Raw genomic sequence first — 22726 nt, forward strand, 5'->3', positions numbered from 1 at the left:
GCCCCATTGGTCTTTCCGTTGATTGGTACTATGTGCGGCAGGCACATTGTTATTGCTATCCATAGCAGCATCTCCCTCATTATTGAAACGCTTGACTTATATCAACTTCCTTCCACATGCATCTCACTCGCATGTGACAGTTTAAATTATAAATTAAATTGACATAATTATTTAAAATAAAGAAAATGGAACAGCAATCAGCAGAAGACCCCACCGTAGGTTGGAGTACTGGGACAGATCTGAGACCAAATCTTGCTCTTAAGAAGCATTACAATTACAATTTACATCATCAACATAAGAATCATTTTGAGACATTAATTAACAAGGAAAAGAAACGGTAGAAATACCTCTACCTCATGTGCACGTATGCAATAATTCTTGTTGTGTCTATTAATCATCTCATCAGTCTGTACTCGCACGCTATTCCCCCCTTCTTTTCTGGTTCTTTCTCTCTCTGTTGTAGTCACCCAACTGCCTCAAGTCCAGAGCCTTCCTTCATAATTGATAATTCCGTCGTCCAACTCAAAAAGCATAAAATTAAAATGAGACCACTTCCCTCACCACCAACGGCACTGGCTAAAAATCAGAGCCTATCATACCCAGCAGCAGCAGCAGCAGCAACATCAACATGTGGTCTTGATCAGGATACTTGTAAGTGGAAGCCTTACTCCAACTCGTCAGATGCTTTCGAAGCGAACGCTACACTCATCCTCATAGTACTCTTCTGTGCTCTTACATGTGCTTTGGCTCTCAATACTGCCATCCGCTGCTTCTTACGTGATAATAACAATTATGACCAACAACGCCGTACCCCCTCCCCCTCCCCCCAAAACCAACATCAGCAGCAGAGAAATAATAATAAGCCAAGTGCTGAGGCAGCAGCAGCTCCCACGCTGGTGGTGTATTCAGCTGGGATCAAATTAACAGGAGCAGAGGCCGAGTGTGTCATTTGCTTGTCCGAATTTGTAGCGGGTGACGTAATTCAGGTTTTGGAAAGGTGTAAGCATGGCTTCCATTCGCAATGCATACAGAAATGGTTGTATTCCCACTACTCGTGTCCAATTTGCCGATGCAATTGTCTCTTTTCTCCCACATCTACCCCAACCTCACCGCAGCAACCGCACTGATGACTTACTAAAAGTCCAGAGCTCATATATATACTTCATTTAGTTCCGAGGATAATCTAGCTCCTAAGCTATGCGTTTTCAATTTTTATTTCAATGTCATTTCTTTATATCTTCAACTGGAAAAGTTATAAATTAAGCATATCAAACCAGGAAGAGTACGTGTATCATTTTATATAATTGAGTATATTCCGAATCTTTTCCTGCCACCCCCTGAGTAAGGCCCAGGGTAGTGTTGTCATTACATTGTTTACTTCTGTCACTGTTTTTGCTTGTAGGACTGTCTCCTCAAAAGCTGATATTAAGCAGCTCAATCTCTCTTTATGGTTATGCAAATGAATTCCTCCCATAAGCACATCTTATCTTTTGTGTTGCGTTTTCCATCCACAGTGCTCATATTTCTGTTGCGCGAATGATATGCTTCCTTGCTGTCTTGCTTGTTGCATTAGGTGGCTTCAGTTATATTTGTATATATGCAACGAAATTCTGATAGTGTTACAAGTTATAATGTATCCTTGCAGTGGTTGGTTGCACGCCCGGGTTCCTACTCCAAGAATTGTCATATATTTATTTGATGCTTTCTGACTAACTTCTACTACCACTTCTCAGAAGCAGCCCAGTTCCTTTCAGAATAGTGCATGTTACATCCTTCACACATCGAAATGTAGTACTACTAATCTTCTGTTGATGTGTAGTACTACTGACCTTTGTTCAGTGAACAGAGTGATTCAATGTTTGACCCTCCTTTTCATAAAATCTTCATTGGAGAAGGATTTGTATGCCTGTGACCTGATTTTCATTTTACAAATTAACTCGTATAGTGCTTGTGACGGACTATAACTCTCTACATTATGGCACAACATTTGGTATCTCCAGTGAGTGATGTACTTACATGTACAGAATCTTTCAGCGACCGTAAAAATTGGTATATCTCAACAAAATGCGAGAGAACTTTTCCCAAAAAGGTTTTTTTTCTCTTTTGCTTTCTATTAGTTGATAATAACATCACTTTTCACATTTGATGCATCAACATGCCCAACATAATGATGTCAGAAAAGATGCCAAAACGGAAGGAAGTGTCTTAAAATGAATGTTGTTGCCTGAAACTGAGCTTAACGGCATCTCAATCAATAAACAGGGGAGAATAGTTCTACAAAGGGAAGCCCTGCGTTACCATTTGTTATAGTTTCTATTTTGGACCTCATTTTTCTTTCTTAGCAGAATTGCCATTGCATTAACTATATCTTCTTCAGTGTGGTGTGCAGGTTGACAATGCGACTGTCACTGGGAAGTGCTCCTGAAATCAAAATGTTATCCATGTGCTCATAACAATGAGTATCCCAAATGTAAGTAACGCGTCATAATATTTTCAGATTTTTCTATTTTATTTTTTTATGTTATAGAATGTTTGCTTCTTTTCCCGTACGAGCTTCACCAACAGTTTGGTTTGATGGATAAATCTCGTCATGTATCTGTTGATGCGAGATTCTGGTTGTCCTCGTTCTACGATCAGGGTCTCTGCTCGATCAATTTCACCACGACCAGGATCTCTCCTCGTAAAGCTTCTTCTCTAGAGGTTCCTGCGCACACAGACAGGTCAGAGTACGCCGGTTGTTTTCCCGACGCAAACCCTCCGATGCTCAAGTCAGATATGAAGGTTCGGGGAACGCTTGCCACAAATCTTATGGCTGTTAGGTTGTTTTCTCTCTTTTAGAATGGCTTTTATCTCTCTTCTAATCTCAAAATTGCTAACCTTTTTACCTTCGTTGGCTACCTTTTTATAGGCTTCCTCTGAATCCCAGTTTTCCGCAGTCTACGCCCGTTATCCTCCCACCTCTCGAACGTGGATTCCCCATTTCCATAGTCGTGGGTGGTTGCGTGGCCTTCGTGCCTAGATTCTCGGGCTGGAGAGCATGCCTTGCCAACTGTCGTTGACCGGGTCTTTTCGAATAAACCCTTAGCGAGAATACAGCAGGAATGGCTTTATGCTTCTTACAGGAAATTGGCCTCGCGGATGACGTGCTCGTGGATGAGCAGGATATTCCTGCCCCTGTTCCCCTGCTACCTGGCTCTTACAGGACACACCTGCTCGCAAACTTCTGCCACCAAACATCTGCTCATCACGTCTGGTCTCGTCGGAGTATTTCCCTCAAATACTGGTCCCCCAGTTTCTAGTGTTGAGAGTGAAACGAATCAAGACTGGAAACTTTGGTGGTTTACTCGCCTTCGCTTGGTCGAGCAGATCCTGGCACGCCTGGCTTCTGGTCTCGCCATAAACAAGCTTTGAGACTTGGTAAGCCTTTGCATGCACTAGTAAATTCTTCAATGCTTGGGATTCTGCTCGCCTTCTCGTGGTCGAGCAGATCCTGGCACGCTTGGCTTCTGGTCTCGCCATAAACAGGCTTTGAGACTTGGTGAGCCTTTGCATGCCTTGGAAATTTTTTTGAATGCTTTGGAGTCTGCTCGCCTTCACGTGGTCGAGCAGATCTTGGCATGCTTGGCTTCTGTCTTGCCATAAAACAGGCTTTGAGACTCGACGAGCCTTTGCATGCCTCAGAAAATTTTTTCGAATGCTTTGGAGTCTGCTCGCCTTCACGTGGTCGACCAGATCCTAGCATGCTTGGCTTCTGTCTCGCCATAAAATAGGTTTTGAGACTTGACGAGCCTTTGCATGCCTTAGTGAATTCTTCAATGCTTGGGATTCTGCTCGCCTTCTCGTGGTCGAGCAGATCCTGGCACGCTTGGCTTCTGGTCTCGCCATAAACAGGCTTTGAGACTTGGTGAGCCTTTGCATGCCTTAGTGACTTCTTCGATGCTTGGGGATTCTGCTCGCCTTCGCGCGGTCGAGCAGATCCTGGCATGCTTGGCTTCTGTCTCGCCATAAACAGGCTTTGAGACTTAGTGAGCCTTTGCATGCCTTAGTGACTTCTTCGATGCTTGGGGATTCTGCTCGCCTTCGCGCGGTCGAGCAGATCCTGGCATGCTTGGCTTCTGTCTCGCCATAAACAGGCTTCGAGACTTGGTGAGCCTTTGCATGCCTTAGTGACTTCTTCGATGCTTTGGGATTCTGCTCGGCTTCGCGCGGTCGAGCAGATCCTGGCATGCTTGGCTTCTGTCTCGCCATAAACAGGCTTCGAGACTTGGTGAGCCTTTGCATGCCTTAGTGACTTCTTCGATGCTTGGGGATTCTGCTCGCCTTCGAGCGGTCGAGCAGATCTTGGCATGCTTGGCTTCTGTCTCGCCATAAACAGGCTTTGAGACTTGTCGAGCCTTTGCATGCCTTAGGTAATTTCTTCAAAGCTTGGGATTCTGCTAGCCTTCTCGCGGCCGAGCAGATCCTGGCACGCTTAGCTTCTGGTCTCGCCATAAACAGGCTTTGAGACTTTGTCGAGCCCTTGCATGCTTTAGGTAATTTCTTCAAAGCTTGGGATTCTGCTAGCTTTCTTGCGGCCGAGCAGATCCTGGCACGCTTGGCTTCTGGTCTCGCCATAAACAGGCTTTGAGACTTGATGAGCCTTTGCATGCCTTTGGTAATTTCTTCAAAGCTTGGGATTCTGCTAGCCTTCTCGCGGCCGAGCAGATCCTGGCACGCTTGGCTTCTGGTCTCGCCATAAACAGGCTTTGAGACTTTGTCGAGCCTTTGCATGCCTTAGGTAATTTCTTCAAAGCTTGGGATTCTGCTAGCCTTCTCGCGGCCGAGCAGATCCTGGCACGCTTGGCTTCTGGTCTCGCCATAAACAGGCTTTGAGACTTTGTCGAGCCTTTGCATGCCTTAGGTAACTTCTTCAAGCTTGGGATTCTGCTAGCCTTCTTGCGGCCGAGCAGATCCTGGCACGCTTGGCTTCTGGTCTCGCCATAAACAGGCTTTGAGACTTGTCGAGCCTTTGCATGCCTTAGGTAATTTCTTCAAAGCTTGGGATTTTGCTAGCCTTCTCGCGGCCGAGCAGATCCTGGCACGTTTGGCTTCTGGTCTCGCCATAAACAGGCTTTGAGACTTGTCGAGCCTTTGCATGCCTTGGATAATTTCTTGAACAGTACGGTTGGCTGAAACTCCTCATTGATTCATTTATTATTGAATTCGGCTTACATGAGATTGATTTGAAATAAGAAATAAAAAATAGAAAACAATAGGCACGAGCAGAAATAACTTTAAAATATGAACAAGTCTTACTAAAAATATTTCCTAGGGTGTGCTGCGCTCCATGGGCGTTTCACCTCGTGGCCATCTGTGCGAACCAGCTTGTAAACTCCGGGTCTAACTAGCTGCCATTCCTGGCTTCCACTCGGGTATCAAGGGATGTTATCTGCATCGATTCCCTTGCTGTCGAGGAGTAACAGCTTCGTGCGATTCTCTGGTCTCCTCGTACCACTCCAACTATCTCATTCGCCCGGTACTTCAGAGCCAGATAGTGGTTGGACAGCATTGTTTTGCTCATCCTTAGAAATGGCCGGCCTAGGATCATCTGGTAAGGACCTTCTTCGTCTACCACCACAAAGTCCAGCATCGTTGTCCTTTCCGTCGGGGAGCTCCCAATTGCGATCGGCAGCTCGACCATGCCTAGAGGGATCAGTTTTCCTCCCCCAAACCCTTTCAGGGAGGTGTTGGTATATTCCAGCTTCCGGTCTGCTATTCCCATCTCCTCCAGGGTTGACTTAAATAATACGTCAACTGAGCTCCCTGTGTCAACCAATATCCTGTCAAACTTTTTGCTAGCAACAGTGGCCTTGATGACCAAAGCATCCTCATGAGGGTATAAAATCCCTTCCTCATCCTCATCTGTCCACATGATTGGCACTTGCCTAACTCTTGCACGTTTGGCTGCTGGGGTGTTGAAGAATACCTCTTTGCTGGTCATGGCGTATCTAGCATAATTCTTCCTCGACCTGTTGGAATCTTCAGCCAATGTTGGGCCCTCGGCTATCACCCTTACTGTGGGCTGCTCGCGCCTCAAATTCCTGTCACTCTGCTCCCCTTCACTTGTTGATGCTACCATTGAGAATGTCTCATCTATAAACTCGTCCAGATATCGATTTCTTACCAAATCTTCAACCTGGGTCTTGAGATCCCTGCAATCTGCTGTGGTGTGGCCAGGAGTGCCATGGAACTTACAATAGCGTCCCATATCCCTCCTGCTGGATGGCTTTGTTATTGGGGCAGGGAGGTACAGCAGCCCTCGATCCTTTATGGCTTCATACACCTCATCCAGGGACATCTTCAAGGAAGTATATCGCCCATAGTCCTGGTTTTGGTCGATCAGGTGCACTGCTCTTTCTCTGTTTGCTCCGTTCTGAGTTGGTGGCATTGGCAGTACTTCTGGTCTGCTCCCTCTGCTACCGTGGGGATGTTGATGAAGACCACCATATGCCGAATCATGTCTTCTCCAAGGCTCCCTAGCTGGGGAACGAGGAGGTTGCGCCCTGCTGCGCTGATACTATGGTGGCCTCTGATGAGGGTGGTGAGCAGTTACCCGACCTCCTGCTCCACTACCCGAGGTCTGGTGATCCATTCTCCTAATCGGCCTATTCCCTGGTAATGCTTTCTTCTCTTTCCTCCCCAACCCATCTAACTGGTCTGTTTTAATCCGTGCGGCCTTCTCCTCTTCAATCTCAATGTCTCTCTTAGCCTGCTCGTATGCGGCCGCATACGTCTGAATAACCGGGCTTCTCAAGTTGTACCACAGCCTTCCTATCTTCACCCCTTCTTTCAATCCCCTTAACGCCTGAGGGTGGTTGAATGCTCCCAAGTCGAGGACAACACGATGAAACCTCTTGATGAATTCCCGAAGGATTTCTTGCTCTCCCTGCTTCATGTTTTTCAGCTCCATCATGTCATCCTCTGGTGCCATTGCCCCACTAAACTGCTTTGCAAATTCCTGGCATATCTGCTCGAAGGTTTTAATGCTGCCCCGAGGAAGTTTCCTGTACTACTCTCGTGCACGTCCCTCAAGGGATAGTGGGAACACCCTGCACCTTTGGGATTGAGATAATCACTGTACCCTAGTTATGTCGTTGAAGCGCTCTATGTGTACCAACGGATCAGTTCTTCCCGAATATCTAAGGTCTGGGAGGCGGAAATCTCTCGGAATAACTGCCCTCATGATCTCTACTGCGAGCGGTGATTCTCCGTCCAGCATTATCCTCCAACCAGGAGCTCTGCTCCTTCCTTGCATGTCGTCAATTATCTGCGCTAGTCTGCGCACCTCCTCCTCCAACTGTACTGCACAACCAGGGTCACGTGCTGCAACTTGATTCCGCTCTTGCTCTACATCATGCAAATGTTGCCTCAGCACTGTTTCCTCTGCATTCGCCACCCCATCGTCCTCGTCAAAAATCTGTCTTGCCGGGGACTGCTCTTCCTCTCTATGGAATTCTCCCCGCATGGGTATGTTACCTCTTTCACCACCAAGTCTCCCGGTGGTCTGACTTCTCCTCGTATTATCGGGACCTGGTGTCACTCCATCACCTCTCACCCTTTCTTCCTAGGTTACCCTTCGTTCGCTCCGCGGCTCATGCAGGATGGTTGTCAAGGTCTCCATCTGCTTTTCCATTTGAAAAGCAGATATGAAGGTTCTACGACCTTGTGCACTACTTCCTCCTGCCTCCATTGCTTTTTAACTACTTCCCTTCTCTTATTGCTATCAAAATAAGCTTTTTGCTCAGCTCCCCACAGACGACGCCAAAATGTTGATGCGAGATTCTGGTTGTCCTCGTTCTACGACCAGGGTCTCTGCTCGATCAACTTCACCACGACCAGGATCTCTCCTCGTAAAACTTCTTCTCTAGAGGTTCTTGCGCACACAGACAGGTCAGAGTACGCCGGTTGTTTTCCCGGTGCAAACCCTCCGATACTCAAGTCAGATATGAAGGTTCGGGGAACGCTTGCCACAAATCTTATGGCTGTTAGGTTGTTTTCTCTCTTTTAGAATTGCTTTTATCTCTCTTCTAATCTCAAAATTGCTAACCCTTTTACCTTCGTTGGCTACCTTTTTATAGGCTTCCTCTGAATCCCAGTTTTCCGCAGTCTACGCCCGTTATCCTCCCACCTCTCGAACGTGGATTCCCCATTTCCGTAGTCGTGGGTGGTTGCGTGGCCTTCGTGCCTAGATTCTCGGGCTGGAGAGCATGCCTTGCCAACTGTCGTTGACCGAGTCTCCTCGAATAAACCCTTAGCGAGAATACAGCAGGAATGGCTTTATGCTTCTTACAGGAAATTGGCCTCGCGGATGATGTGCTCGTGGATGAGCAGGATATTCCTGCCCCTGTTCCCCTGCTACCTGGCTCTTACAGGACACACCTGCTCACAGACTTCTGCCACCAAACATCTGCTCATCACGTCTGGTCTCGTCGGAGTATTTCCCTCAAACAGTATCAGTCATGTATGTGTTTACATCTATGTTTTTAACTTCTTAGTTAAATCAGGTTAAACTGTTTGGAGTTGATGCTACATATAGGCAAGTCGAACATTTTCTTATATTTAATATCGTTTTTGTTTATATGTACAGCCATATTCTCTTGTTTTAATTAATTTCGTTAAATGATTGTTTCTGCTTCACTTGATAATTTAGTTTGTGGATTTATTCAATACTGAAATGCTGCAGATCCTGCAGTAGTAAAAACCAACACGGTGTGAGAATTAGTTCCTTCGATTATGTCTCTTATGGTATTTCCGTACTGAAGCTTCTGGGCCTATTGCAGTTACCTGAAAGTGGGATCAAATCTGCTCTTGATGCAAGCCTTCGACCTCCAACAGGCTTTCCCTGCTTAAATTGTTATACGTATGCATGAAAATTATCAGGTCCATTCTATCTTACTTGCTTTTTCTATAATAACTATGTTACTCTCATGTGTGGTATATGAACATAACTTTTGCTTATCATTTTCAAACTCTAGTTCCCCTTCAATAAAACCCATCATCATGGGGGAGTGAACGAGTCATATTAGATGCCTAGCATTTAGAAGTCTCTAAAGTCTAAACTACCAGTTGAAGTGAAAGTGAGTTATTTGCCTGTTCATTTCAGGAAACATCTGGAGTATATTTTTTTGGACACTGAACTCTTCTGCACTTTTCTGTGACTCCAAACTTGCAGGGGAACTTTGGACTACTTCATGCAATATCTGCTCATAAATTCACAGGCATAGCCTTGCTTGCAAATTGAGATGGGCTGCTTTCCTTGGATGTTTTACCAATGCAAAGTGGTGAGTGGTGACCTGTTTCAGAGCCTGCCAAGTCAAATATCGCTGTCGGTTGATAAAAAGGCGAAGTTGAAGTATCATATTCATATTTGGAGGGGAAAAAGGGCTAAAAGAGAGACGTGAGACCCCATTCCCATTGCATAGGGGTGTGAATGTATGTGCTGATCGGCTTGGATATTGGAGCAAAAAGGCTGGCATGCCAATGCCCATGCCCACTATATATATGCAATGAATAACTGCAGAGATATTACTGTACATGCATGCTTTCAACAAACATAATAATAATAATAATAATAAGGGAGTACTTAAATTACATTCAGCTGTAACTTACACCACAAGAATAGTGTGGGACTCGTATAATGTGTGTGAGTGGCGTAAATTATCATTAAATGTAACTTAACATTTGCCTAATAATAATAATAATTGTGGATTTTGGTTGTCAGTTTGTTTGTCGAGAGAAACATTTCCATCTATACATGGCTATGCATTCATTTTACAAGTTTCAATTCATAAGCTAGTTCTAAATATCTCTAGATATTATTTATTAACCAGAAATCCTTGGATCCAAGATGACGATTCTTGCACTTGGCAATACGGTTTTGTCCTTAAGGTTTCGCAATTTCCTTTACCAGTAATCAGTAATGTCTATGCATCATATGATATGAGCTGGGGCAATATAAATATTACATAAATGTTAAATTACATAGCTCTTTTTGAGAAGAGATGAAAAATATAAGTTGACAATAATTTTCTAGTCCGTAGTTGTATACCGATCATCCGAAGATATGTGTTGGACTGTAGAAATATTCCATAAGTGGCGTTTGCAAAAATTATGGGAATAAAATTCGAAAAACAAAGTGGGTAAGGGTATGGGTTTGGGCTGCACGTGAGAAGCACGTGGCTTTGTAGAATCGGAGGAAAGATTTAAGATACCCTGGGTTTTAGTTATTTAGGGCTCTCCTCGTCTACTTGTGCAGAAGTGTGTTTGGCTGGCTGGCGGGCTGGCTGCTGTGTTGTATGTACGTAGCTGAAAATCATATCGTTAAAAATAAGATTAGAAATTCAGAATCAGATAAAGGGTGAGTGTGAGTGTGACTGCTAGTATCAGAAAACGAAGATCAGTGGAAAATTAATTAAAAAATAAATTAGGGTTGGTTGAGGGAGAGATGTGGCTTGGAAATGTAAAGGTATTATCGATGGAGACATTGGTGAGATACTATTCGAGCTCCAGGAAAGCCGCAGTTAACGTGAGGAAGATAAACCCAAAAGTGCCTACCCAACAAGCATATTCTATAGCTCAATCCTTATACGGTATCATCAAACAACACGGTCCTCTTACCGTCTCCAACACTTGGATTCACGCCAAGGTCATCCCTCACCGTTTTCTTATTTTGATTTTTTTTCTTTTAAATTTTCTAATTAGTGTGAGATAGATCATAGATAAGGGTGGGTTGAAAGATAGATAGACCGATAGATATTAGATAGAAATAGAATGTTTGTCAATAGACCAAAGAATAGGAATCGCTATGCCCTTTGGTTAGGTTTTCTTCTTATTGATATGATACGTTATAGATTTTGTTGTTGGATCCCTGTCCTGTCCAATATACATGCTAATTGCTGTATTCTGAAACTGTTAAATAGCATTATAGAGTTTGTTAATTCTCGGTGATTTGATTTGGCTATTATCAGTGGCTGTGGACCACTCTTGAGATGGTTTGACCTCCAGCAATAAGAGTTGTATAGTGTTCATGTCCAAGATTTTCTGATAATTAGCCTACAGGTTGTTAAGAATCCAATCCCTTGGTCTATCCTTTCTGTGACAAACTTTACACTTGTTCCTGCTTTGATGATGCTGTCTCTTTCCCATCTGATTGAAATTGATTTAGGATTAGGAACCTATACTCAGGCAAATGACAGGGGGATGCTATTAACGTCTTCCGCTTTAATTTGCTCTTGCTGTTTCTGAGTCCATTGTTTTGTTGACAGGACGCTGGCATTAGTGGATTGAACAGCAAAACACACATGAAAATAATGCTCAAATGGATGAGGGGGAGGAAGATGTTGAAGTTGTTCTGCAATGGTGTTGGTTCTAACAAGAAATTTTTGCACTCTACTCTTCCTGAAGAACCTCGAACTGATCAATTAGAGATTCCTTCTGAAGTTAAACTGCAGGATGAGAGAAGCCCTGCACCTAAAACTGGGAAGAAGCTAAAAGACAAAAAGATGAAATTTGGGTGTTAAGTCGAGGAAAACCTTGTCTTATTGTATTGTTTTTTGCCGATGTATTTGGATTTGAGAGTTTCCTTTTTGGCTGGATGCATCTTCACACCTTATTTCTTAGTGGTGTTTCGAATGGCCGTAATGTTGCTAATGATATGATATGGGTTTCAGAATGAAGATGCTGGGCTGTTCTCCCCAACTTTTCTTGCTTTTTTGACATGGTTTAAATGCCCGCCTTCGTGATGCATAATGTTTATTTTTCACGGTTTTGATAGATCTGCAAAACTGATCAGCAGCATTTTATGCATTTGAATATGGTTTTGTAGCCTTCAATGCTTTGGCTTTTAGTAGAAGATTAATAACCTAATGATTTTTAGGCTATAGTAGCATTTTGCACTTATCTTCCAGCTTTGTGGGCGGTTTTGATTTAGGACATGAGATTGTTTCCTTTCTTCTCTGATGGAAGTTAGGACTGGGATTGTGTGTGTTCATTATTGTGATTTTTTCTCGTTGATTCTGCCATGGATGACTGTTTTACTTTGTTAAATGTAAACTTCAATTCCAGCTCCCTTGATTATTATTCCAGAGGGATAAAAGTCCATTTGATCCCTATATTTTAAGATTAATGTTCATTTAGTCTCTGTATTTTTTAAATTGTTTCGAAACATCTCAACCGTTAAAGTATTGATATCCTTATTATTCTTTTGACTTACTTTTACAATGTAATCTTTTTATAATAATTTTTTTGGGCATTAATAAAAAGAAAATAATTAAATTACCAATTTAACTCTAAAAAATAAAAAAAATAATTATATTAATTTTTTTGCAAGCATCATTTGCGCACTTAATAGTTTGCATATAATTTTTAATAATTAAAAGTTAATATAATTTTTTTTAAGATAAATTGATAATTTAATTATTTTCTTTTTATTAATGTCCAAATAAAAAAAATTATTATAAAAAGATAATATTGTAAAAGTAAGCCAAAAGAAATAAAAAGTAATGGTAGGGATATCAATACTTTAACAGTAGGGATATCAATACTTTAACAGTAGGGATGTTTCGAGATATTTTAAAAAATATAAGGACTAAATGAATACTAATTTTAAAATATAGGGACTAAATAAACACTAATTATAAAATACAAAGACTAAATGGACTTTTACCCTATTTCAAAACTATAGAAGAATTTAGTTTATCTTATACTTATTTGTAATTTTATGTAAACTACGATTGAAATAGCCCATAATATGTGTATACAATTATTTAGTAATGTGCATTAGAGTCACAACAACAATGCAAGATTCACAGCATTTGAATTAATATTTTTATTTCAATTATATTTGCCACTCTAAATGTTGGGATCTCCAGTAGTGCTATTTTTAGAGTTAATAATTAATATGGTATGCCACCAAACGTATTAATTTAAAATGTTGATACTACTAACTCATAACTAAAAAGTAAAGTTAAAGGCAAAGCAAATAGCACTCTGGAGTCGGAGTCTGGAATGCTAAAGTAATAACTAATTATTAGAGCCAATGGGCCCGTAGCCTGCATATTAGGTGGTGAATAATCTCCGGCATACTAGGTGGTGAATAATCTCCCTATATTAGAATAGAATTGATCTCTCTCAAATATTAATAGTGAGGACATGCCTCATTTCAGCTTTAAACAAAGGGTTGATACTCGGACTGTATTATATTGGAATTATTTAGAAGAATCCCGATTAGATTCTGATTATAAATATTAATAGAATTCTGATTGTAATATATCAGTATAAAAAAAAAATTAATAACTAATTATTAGGAAGCCTAAAGAGATGTGATATGGGAGGATATGTGTGCGTCAAGATGAGATTATTATGCGTCTGCGTCGTCTCCTAAAGTATCTATCTATGTTAAAGAGTATTGACTGGAAACCTGGAACAGAGAGAGAAGTATGTCACTGCCAACGTCTCTCTGATTCATTGAAAAGGAAGGCTGCGATTGGCTCTACAGTTACACAGTCAGAAGCAGCCATTGACTATGGTTACACAGTCGGAGCATTTGAGATTATTTTGGGAGGTTAAAAAATAATTTGAAAAAATAAAATTTTAAAAAAATTTATTTGGTAAAATCACTTAATATTTTAAAAAGATACTTTTGAAAAAGAAAAATGGAGTAGCTTTTCAATATGTGATTTTGAAAATTAATTTTATACTTAAAATAATTCTAAATATATCTTTATATATATTATAGAAATTCCAAATTATTTTTATTAATTAAGAAATAAATTTTAAAGAGATATTATTATTATTAGATAATAAAACAAAAAAATTTATAATATTAAATTTTTATTTTTGTTATTAGTTATTACATATACGCAATGAAAAATATTTTATATACATATTTATAAATATATAAATAAATTTTATTCAATAATATATTGAATTTAATTATTATTTACATTCTTATGATAGTTGAACATTAAGATTTATTGAAAAAGAATGTTCAACATTGATCTACTAACGAAACAATAATATTAGTGATTGATTCTTCCATTTTATTTGGAAAGAGCCAAAGAGCTGCGGGCTGCCGTGGAGTTGATAAAAGAGAGTGGTAGCTCTAGGTCTGGTGACCCATGCATGACCCACCCCATTAAAAATGAATAATGAATAAATCCGGTGAGATGAGAGGAGGTATAAAAGGCAAAACGGGACTGGTTCGTTGATTGGTTCCTCAAAACTCTAAGCAAGCCTTCTCATAACCTAAACGCCAAAGCCAACAACTGGTTACTAGTAATAGCTGGCCTCTGCTTTGTCCTTCACGATCACGATCGCTTTGTATCTTCTGGTTCTGGAGTGTGGTAAGTGCTAACATGCTCTCTTTCTGATCCACTGTTTCTCTTCCTGTAGTGTGTAAATTTGCTAGTGCTTACTTAAAATTCATATCACGTTACTGTCTTCTCTTCTTCTCAGTCTGCCGGTTTTCATTAAATATTCATTTCCTTGTCTGATTGTATCTACGTATCTGTACTGATGAAGATATCTTTGTTTTGTTGTTGGTTTGCTCAGTGTTAGTGATGGAGTTCACAAAATTAATTAATTATTAATATTTAGATTTATGTTATTGGTGAATGAATCTATTGATTGTATTTGTGATGAGTATTGAATCCGTTAAACTGATGCTATCTATCTTATACTGTATTTCTAATGTCTTCTATCAAGTTTCAATTTTATTTTACAATCAATCATGTGTCGTGTCTACTCCTGGCGACAATTTTCAGTTTTTCCTGATAGGCTTCAGAATCAATTCTGATTATGCAAAAGACACCTATTCATCTATTTTCAGCATTTTTTTTTAATCAAGTTCATAAAATTGATGCCTTGTTTTATGGTTGGATTAGTCGGCCATGACCTCTGAAACTGCAAGCAAGGACTGCCTTGGGTGGGCAGCCAGAGATCCTTCAGGAGTTTTGTCACCATACAGCTTCAACCGCAGGTGTGTTTATTCTACTTCCTTTCGACCAAACATGACAGCACAGAAGTAATGAGATCAAGAAAATGCCCATTTCCTTTACTTTGTTCCTACTTTATCCTTCATTTCAATTTTTTGCTGTCTTTTATGTGCGATAATTAATATTTTCTTCTTTTTAACCCAAAGAACACATAGATATTTCTTTTGTGTACTATTGGATTGGTGTTGAACTTATCAATAATTTCTTTGCTTTATGTTTATGGTTATGCCATTTTCCAATATGGTGTCTGTTCTTCATGCATTTATGCACGTTGTACACTATTCTTCAAACATCTGTTATGTTTGCCATAGATTTTTTTTGCTTTATAGCTATCTTCCAACTAGTAGGTTGACCACTCATCATGGACGTTTTAAAGCAATGGTGATTTCAAAATTACTTGCTAACATTTACTTTACTGCATTATGATCTTGGAACTTATGAAAACAATTATTTATGTCCTTCACTGTTATATGTATAAGTTTACCAACAACATTGGGAAAATTTTTCAGGGCTGTTGGGAGTGATGATGTTTCAATAACCATTACGCATTGTGGAGTTTGTTATGCGGATGTTATTTGGACTAGGAATAAACATGGAGACTCAAAGTATCCTTTGGTGCCTGGGTATGTGGCTTGATGGTCAATTACAAGTAACCATGGCAGTTTCTCAAGCTCACATGTCTACAATTATTTACATTTCAGACATGAGATTGTTGGAATTGTGAAAGAGGTTGGTCACAATGTTAGCCGCTTCAAAGTTGGTGACCATGTTGGCGTGGGAACTTATGTCAACTCATGCAGAGATTGTGAGTATTGTAATGATGGGCTAGAAGTTCATTGTGCTCGGTCAGTTTACACTTTTAATGCCATTGATGCGGATGGTACTATCACAAAAGGAGGGTATTCTAGTTACATTGTTGTCCATGAGAGGCAAGTAGTTTATGATGCTTAATAATTTTTCTTTTCCTATTCGTTCAAATATTTAGCTGATTACACTTAACTAACATTCGTGATTAAACGGAAGAAGCTTTATTCCCTTTTGAAATAAGAAGCCCTCAATATTTAATCTGATGCCATTGCTCACCGTGTGTGTTCCATGTGTTAGTTTTTTGTCTATCCATGCGGTCATTCGTATGTTACAATGTATACAGTGCTTCTTAGGAGCTGCATTGTTATTTTAGAGGCTTGATTTAGAGGAGATAATACTTTTCTAGGTCGCTTTAGGCTTGTATTGATATTAATTTGTGCGCCATCAATGTGCAAATACAGTATCAGGCAGACAATGCATGTTAGAATGCAGATTTTATATAAGATATTAACTTTTACAGTTGAAAATTTGGTTGAATAGATACTGTTATAAAATAGCCAATGACTATCCATTGGCTTTAGCTGCGCCTTTGCTTTGTGCTGGGATTACTGTTTACACTCCAATGATGCGCCATAAGATGAACCAACCTGGCAAGTCTCTTGGAGTGATTGGACTTGGTGGTCTTGGTCACATGGCTGTGAAGTTCGGGAAGGCTTTTGGATTGAATGTAACAGTTCTCAGTACTAGCACTTCCAAGAAAGAGGAAGCCCTGAGTCTTCTAGGTGCAGACAAATTTGTTGTGTCATCCGACCTTGAGCAGATGAAGGTGAAAAACATGTTAAGCTTCTTAACCAAGACTATGACTTCTTTAATGCGCCTCTCTGAGTTGGTGGTTTATGTGCAGGCCTTGGGTAAATCACTGGATTTCATCATCGACACAGCATCTGGTGATCATCCATTTGATGCGTACATGTCACTGTTGAAGGTTGCTGGTGTTTATGTCCTAGTAGGATTTCCCAGCAAAGTTAAATTTAGTCCCGCTAGTCTCAATATTGGTAATGCACCATTATTTAGATTTAAAAGTTAACTGCAACAATGTATGCATACATTGGAAACCTTGTCAATTAAGAAATTTAACTATACTATTATTAAAGTTCTAAGTGTAACAAGGTGTTCAATTGACCTTTCGGGCTATGGCAGGTGCAAAAACTGTTTCCGGTAGTGTAACAGGTGGTACCAAGGACACGCAAGAAATGTTGGAGTATTGTGCTGCTCATAAGATTTACCCGCAGATAGAAACAATTCCAATTGAGAATGTGAATGAAGCTCTTGAGAGGCTGATAAAGAGGGATGTAAAGTATCGATTTGTGATTGATATTCAGAACTCCTTGAAATAACAACATGGAGGCCAACCTCACTTTATAGCCACATATGGGAGAAGAGAGATCATGTCCTTGTTCTCTGATTGGCGATTCTTGATACAATAAACCTCTAAATCCTGCTAGTCATGCTTATGCTGATAATTTTATGCTAATTAAGCATCACTACTTGTTCTTTCCTTTCTTAGTTTTTGATTGTTTTGGGGAGACAATATGTTTAAGTACGTATCTTTTACCTTGTAGACAATGTCTTCAAATAATCTTTAAGTAGAATAAATTTGAGTAAATAACCTTAATGAGTCCCACTATATTGGTGATATATCAATTGGTATACAAACTAAATACGTTAAGTAAGCATAATATTTCTCTTCTCTTTGACAACGTCATTCTGTTCAATTGTAGCAACAGGTACAAGGCTATTTATCCTTTTGCCCCATTGTACAGAGTAGAGGCCAAAACATGATGAGAAATGCTCCTACCAATCTGGAAATTTGCCAATGCATGCAAAACCAATTGATATTGGGAGGTATATATTTATACATACATGCATACATAAGAACTAATAAGCTAATAATAGGTGATCACCTGCCCAAGTGAAGTTGCTGTGCAAAGGCAAATGCAGAAAATAATCCCACAATAACTATTTGTAATTGACTGAATATTGCTGCAAAAACTAGTCCTTTAATATTTTAATAGATACGTTTAATATTTGAATTAATGATAAAATTATTTCAAGAATTTACCTTGGTGACGTTCATTTGTGGAATGCATATTATTTTTATTGATACAATTACACTTGCAGCGTGGACGATGGTCAAAAGATGAACGTTCCACTCCAGCCTCCCGAGAAGAGAGCAAGCAGAGGAGATTGAAATGCGGCGAAGAAGCTAATTAGCGACGCAGACACCTTTGCGCTCTACCTCTGCCACTTGTAATCTTCACTTCAAACTGCTGGGGATATCGTTACTCAATGCACTTGCAACTGTGGGAGAAGTAACCGTACACGCCCGCCACATATGCTAGAGATATATAGATCAAGATGCACGGTAGGTACCCCCTATGCCTATAGTATTGAGAGCGCTAAAATCTTCAATATCACTGGGAATGTAAGCTTAGGCTGGCCGTTTATTTAATTATTTTTTATATATTATGTACTAGTATAAATTATTTAATTATTTTATGTCTTACCAAATTAATAAATAATTATGGTAAAATTATTTATTATGTGATTAAATATTATGTTAATAAGTTTAAATTTGTCACTTTCTATACAGTGGTATATCATGAACAAGTATAACATTTAATTGTGTTATTTAACTTTAACTCATAATGGAATGAATAATTTTGTATTAAAACATGGGAGATCCCTACACTCAGCAGTATATAGGTAACTCTGGCGTATTTAGAATTACTATGGAGTTATTCGTATTTTGGCATCTCTTTTATCTCTCTCGTTATTGCCTTTGTGTGTGCGCAGATTGTTGAAGAATTGAAACTGTGATTTGTTGCAGATCTAAAGAAGCAGGAACTGACAATAATCTTGCCTCTTTTCCCTAAACATGTGTTTGAATGGATATGTAAGACCATGGATTTAACTCTAAAGATTATACTGCATAATATTGTTCAAGCATATATAAATAATTAATCTTGCATTAACTAATTAATATTCATGACTGACGGAGCATCGCAAAATGCAAGCATGCACATCATATGCATTTCTATAATAAATGCATTCAATTTTGCTGCGGGTAAAACCAAAAAGCCCTCAATATCTATAATGACGCCTTGAGGAAATTATTTTAATTAGGCCTCCTTAAAAGTTTCACATAAAAGATATGTACTAATTTTACTATAAAAAAAAAATATATGTATGAATTTTATTATACAATCATGATCAAGTTAGCTTAAATTAAGAATTTGTATCTTTTCAAATATAAAATAATAGATTTAATATAAGGGTCTTGCTAAGTTGCAGTAACTTGCAGCCCATACAAAAATCAAGTGGACTTAATGTCATTTCATTACTTTTTACATGCTTTTTTATGAAATGTAACTTTATAACTTAACAAAAACCTTAATATCAATACAGGGTCCTAATCTATAGTAGGACCTCAGAGTAAGTTGCTTAGAAGAATAGCTGCTCCTAACATAAAGACAAGTTGTTTGAGTCATTTTCGTATTGAATAGCCTATATATTTTATTTTGGTGATAAATTATTACATATACATAATAAAAAATAATTTATATACACATTTATAAATGTGTAAATAAATTTTATTTAACATTATATCTAATTCAGTTATTTATATTCTTACAATAATTTAATAATAAGATTTACTAAACACATACAATTATTTTTAAAACTCTCAGTACTTTTAAAAAATAAAATTTTCAAATGTTTAATTGATTCTCTTTTACAACTAATTATTTCTTAGCACAATTGATAGCAGCATACCATTACCAATATGAGTAATGATATAGTCATAAACTATTATACAAATTTATTTTGTACAAATTAATGTGACATGATAAGATTTGTTGAATTAAATATCACTTATCCCACATGATTTATTTTTATTATTTTATATTTTTATTCAACCAATAAATTAATGTCACATCAATTTGTACAAAATAAATTTATACAAGAGTTTGTAAATATATCATTACTCTACCAATATTGCCCTAATCCTTATTAAAGTAGAAGCTAAGTTAGCTAGCTAGCTACGGTCATGAATTTTTTAATTTGATTTTGTAGCACATATTTCTCCGTCAACTCTTTTATATTTAACCCTTTCAATTCAACTAGCAGGTAAAATTGGATTACTCAAGTGCTCACTGATAAAGAAGAAGAGAGGAGACAAAAGGAAGGGCGGGAAAAGAAATGAAGGGACAAAAAAAAGATAATTCCATGTCAAATCAAACAATAAAAATAAAATTAACCCTCATTTTCTCTCATTTTCTCTCTCACTCTCTTTCCTTTTCACTCCTCTGACCTCTCCTCCCCATTCATTTCTTCCAATCAAACAAGTGCTTGGGGCATAGGAAACCATAGATTAATAAGTCGCTATAAGAAATAATTACAGCTAATTGCACCCTAATAATAAAGGTGCAGCTGTTTCCACCCAAATTTTAGCAAAAGTTTTACTACTAAATAACCATTGCGTAATTTACTATTAAAATAAGGACACCTCAATATAACTAGGTAAAATACTATTACTCCAAACAGCCATCCAACATAAAATTTATTTCAGTGATGTTGGGATTCATAGTTTGCATCCACAAGACAATGCTGGTATACAAACAAAAATGAAAAAGCCATATAATAACAAAAAGCAAGAACTCCAAGTCTTCATTAAGAGATAAAATTCTGATACTACAAAACCCCACCAAGAAGCTAGCACCACCCATCAGCAGAGCAAATTATATATGAATTTATATTATACTCATTTACTGTTCTTAATAATCAGACCCTTAAGAAATTAAATAAGCAAGAGAAAGACTGAAAGAAGACAGGAATCCACATCCCATACCAGTTGTCCTGTGGAACCATTTACTTTACACTATCATCAAGAATCTTGTAACAGCCGGTTATCTGTCAGGAAATACTTGAAAATTTTACCAAAAACAAAGATATATAATTAAACAGACTAACCAACAGCTTGGAACTACCAAAACGTATATTCAATTCCAACCCATTGACTCTATCTGTAAACACCCTAAATAATACTCTTCCCTGCTGCAATAAAATAAGTAATACGAATTGGATTACTAATATCAAGAAATCATGCCAACTCCAACAAAGTAGATACAGATCAACATTGGCAGGCAAATAGGTATAAAATCCATTTGATACATATTGGAACAAAAGTACATGGAGTGAAGCAGAAATCTAAAACTCTCTAATACCAAAATTCCAAACGAAAAAAATAAAAGGACTTCCCCAACACAGGGCAAAAAGAGCAAGATTGATACCAATTTCATGATAATAATGTGACATAAAATTTGAAAGCTAACTAATCCTCTCCAACAATTGTGCCCTTCTCACTGACATAGATCCCGTCTAAGAATTTCCTGATATCTTTATTCTTCACATGGCATTTCTGTCCAAAACAAAGATCAAGCCGCCAGACATTAAATACAATATACCGAGTATGTATATATAAAAACAAACATAAATACATACATGTAGCACTAAAAAGTATCAATGCTACACAAGCAGAGAGAGTTGGGTATACCTGATTGATCAAAGCAGCGGACCGCGACACAAGTTCAATGTCATTCCCATCAAGAATGAGTTCATCCTTAACCTTGTCAGACCGAAGAACGGTAACACCGTCAAGCATTTCCACTCTTCGAACCTGTTTTAACCAAAAAGCTATTACACGCTCAACATCAATAACTAAACATGTATTAATTAGGTATATGAATATCACTTTGTTGCACAATGATGACCCATTTGGAGACTTGTAAATGTAGATAGACCAATACAAAAGTAATGAGTGTATATATTAAAGGAATGAAAAGAAAAGGGTTGTGTGTGTGTTGTTGGGGGGGGGGGGGGGGGGGGGGGGAATGGAATGTAACCTTCTTTTCTCCAAGAAAGTTACGGATCTCAATGGACTTGTCAGCGTTGGCGATGGAGGCGTTGATGGGAAAGTGAGCGTAGACGAATCTCATCTTGTAACGGTAGCCCTTGGTAACCCCAGTGATGAGGTTCTGTACATGGCTGAGGGCAGTTCTGATGGCGGCACTGGTCTTGCGAGACCCAAACCATGCGTCGATCTTCAGCCTCCGCTTCCCAGTTTCCCCATCAGTCATGAGATGGAAGTCTAGGTTCAAATGCTTGAAATTGCGGCTAAGCTTACCTCTAGGTCCTTCTACTTCTATTATCTTCGCATTTATCTTTACTTTCACCCCCTCTGGGATCTCCATCGTCTCTGAAGAAAGTATTGTCTTCATGATGAAAGCTGCTCTGCCTCTGCTGCGTCTCAGCTCCTTCCCTAAACCCTAATTCCAATTTTTAAATATTACTATATTTATTAATGTTGAGACACACGTCGACACATCAATTTCTCAAGAGCAATACATTTTCTTGGGCCCAAATCCCGTCAGGCCCAAACCTCAAACTCGCCGTTTCATAATGATACTTTCAGAGAGGAAGAGCTTAAACCCAAATTAGCAAGATGATCAGCAACAGCGTTGACACTCGCAAACATCTTGATAATTAAGCCAACGATTGCAAATTCTCCATGGATGACGCCAAGAGGGTTTGGTAAAAAGGTGTAAAACAAGCACTGAATCACTTTTTACCAACGAGCACCGCCAACCAAATTTGTCAGCCAACTCAGTAGTAGAGATGGCAGCAATAATTTTCGTAAAATATGCCCACAAACTGACCGAAGCCAGTAATATAAGAACCACAACAATCTCTAAAATGTTATGTGTTATGATATATGTCCATCCATCTTTTAATAAAAGTACGTGTTTCATACTACCGACTTTAAGAGG

General features: G+C 38.9%; 3 protein-coding genes and 1 long non-coding RNA gene across 10 annotated transcripts; 3 read left to right on the forward strand and 1 right to left on the reverse strand.

The window, feature by feature from the left end:
- Nucleotides 1-1122: 1122 nt before the first annotated feature.
- LOC102619004 (uncharacterized) lies at nucleotides 1123-9759 on the forward strand. Of its 7 annotated transcripts, none has more exons than XR_008053622.1 (6): nucleotides 1123-2470; nucleotides 2638-2819; nucleotides 2909-3417; nucleotides 8820-8919; nucleotides 9015-9116; nucleotides 9212-9759. It is a non-coding gene; the product is annotated as an uncharacterized LOC102619004 (long non-coding RNA). The 7 variants fall into 7 exon arrangements; XR_008053623.1 differs by lacking the exon at nucleotides 2909-3417 and adding an exon at nucleotides 8118-8500 and having other exon boundaries at nucleotides 8723-8919; XR_008053621.1 differs by lacking the exon at nucleotides 2909-3417 and adding an exon at nucleotides 8118-8500.
- Nucleotides 9760-10269: 510 nt separating this feature from the next.
- LOC102619307 (hypothetical protein) lies at nucleotides 10270-11712 on the forward strand. Its single transcript, XM_006476175.4, has 2 exons — nucleotides 10270-10684; nucleotides 11304-11712. Exons 1-2 carry the CDS (start codon nucleotides 10484-10486, stop codon nucleotides 11556-11558), a joined length of 456 nt encoding a protein of 151 aa, XP_006476238.2. The 5' UTR covers nucleotides 10270-10483; the 3' UTR covers nucleotides 11559-11712.
- Nucleotides 11713-14051: 2339 nt separating this feature from the next.
- LOC102619591 (probable cinnamyl alcohol dehydrogenase 1) lies at nucleotides 14052-17514 on the forward strand. The gene is made up of 7 exons (XM_006476176.4): nucleotides 14052-14381; nucleotides 14922-15016; nucleotides 15542-15655; nucleotides 15734-15961; nucleotides 16380-16665; nucleotides 16744-16894; nucleotides 17040-17514. The coding sequence occupies exons 2-7, from the start codon at nucleotides 14928-14930 to the stop codon at nucleotides 17234-17236; spliced, it is 1065 nt and encodes a 354-aa protein (XP_006476239.2). The 5' UTR covers nucleotides 14052-14381; nucleotides 14922-14927; the 3' UTR covers nucleotides 17237-17514.
- A 3522-nt stretch (nucleotides 17515-21036) lies between these two features.
- Nucleotides 21037-22256, reverse strand: LOC102619884 (60S ribosomal protein L9). Its single transcript, XM_006476177.4, has 3 exons — nucleotides 21803-22256; nucleotides 21454-21576; nucleotides 21037-21318 (listed from the first exon to the last, which is right to left on the reverse strand). The coding sequence occupies exons 1-3, from the start codon at nucleotides 22175-22177 to the stop codon at nucleotides 21232-21234; spliced, it is 585 nt and encodes a 194-aa protein (XP_006476240.2). The 5' UTR covers nucleotides 22178-22256; the 3' UTR covers nucleotides 21037-21231.
- Between the last annotated feature and the right edge of the window lie 470 nt (nucleotides 22257-22726).

Source organism: Citrus sinensis, chromosome 3, assembly GCF_022201045.2.
Source record: "Citrus sinensis cultivar Valencia sweet orange chromosome 3, DVS_A1.0, whole genome shotgun sequence".
Lineage (NCBI taxonomy): Eukaryota > Viridiplantae > Streptophyta > Magnoliopsida > Sapindales > Rutaceae > Citrus > Citrus sinensis.

Bases quoted from the DNA above. Each gene is read 5' to 3' on its own strand.
- LOC102619307 (XM_006476175.4), top strand. From the start codon at position 10,484: ATGTGGCTTGGAAATGTAAAGGTATTATCGATGGAGACATTGGTGAGA. The intron at 10,685-11,303 runs GTCATCCCTCAC...TTTTGTTGACAG, and splicing joins ACACTTGGATTCACGCCAAG to GACGCTGGCATTAGTGGATT.
- LOC102619591 (XM_006476176.4), top strand. From the start codon at position 14,928: ATGACCTCTGAAACTGCAAGCAAGGACTGCCTTGGGTGGGCAGCCAGA. The intron at 15,656-15,733 runs GTATGTGGCTTG...TTTACATTTCAG, and splicing joins AAGTATCCTTTGGTGCCTGG to ACATGAGATTGTTGGAATTG. The intron at 16,895-17,039 runs GTAATGCACCAT...GGGCTATGGCAG, and splicing joins TCCCGCTAGTCTCAATATTG to GTGCAAAAACTGTTTCCGGT.
- LOC102619884 (XM_006476177.4), bottom strand. From the start codon at position 22,177: ATGAAGACAATACTTTCTTCAGAGACGATGGAGATCCCAGAGGGGGTG. The intron at 21,577-21,802 runs GTTACATTCCAT...TGGTTAAAACAG, and splicing joins ACTTTCTTGGAGAAAAGAAG to GTTCGAAGAGTGGAAATGCT. The intron at 21,319-21,453 runs GTATACCCAACT...TGTTTTGGACAG, and splicing joins CCGCTGCTTTGATCAATCAG to AAATGCCATGTGAAGAATAA.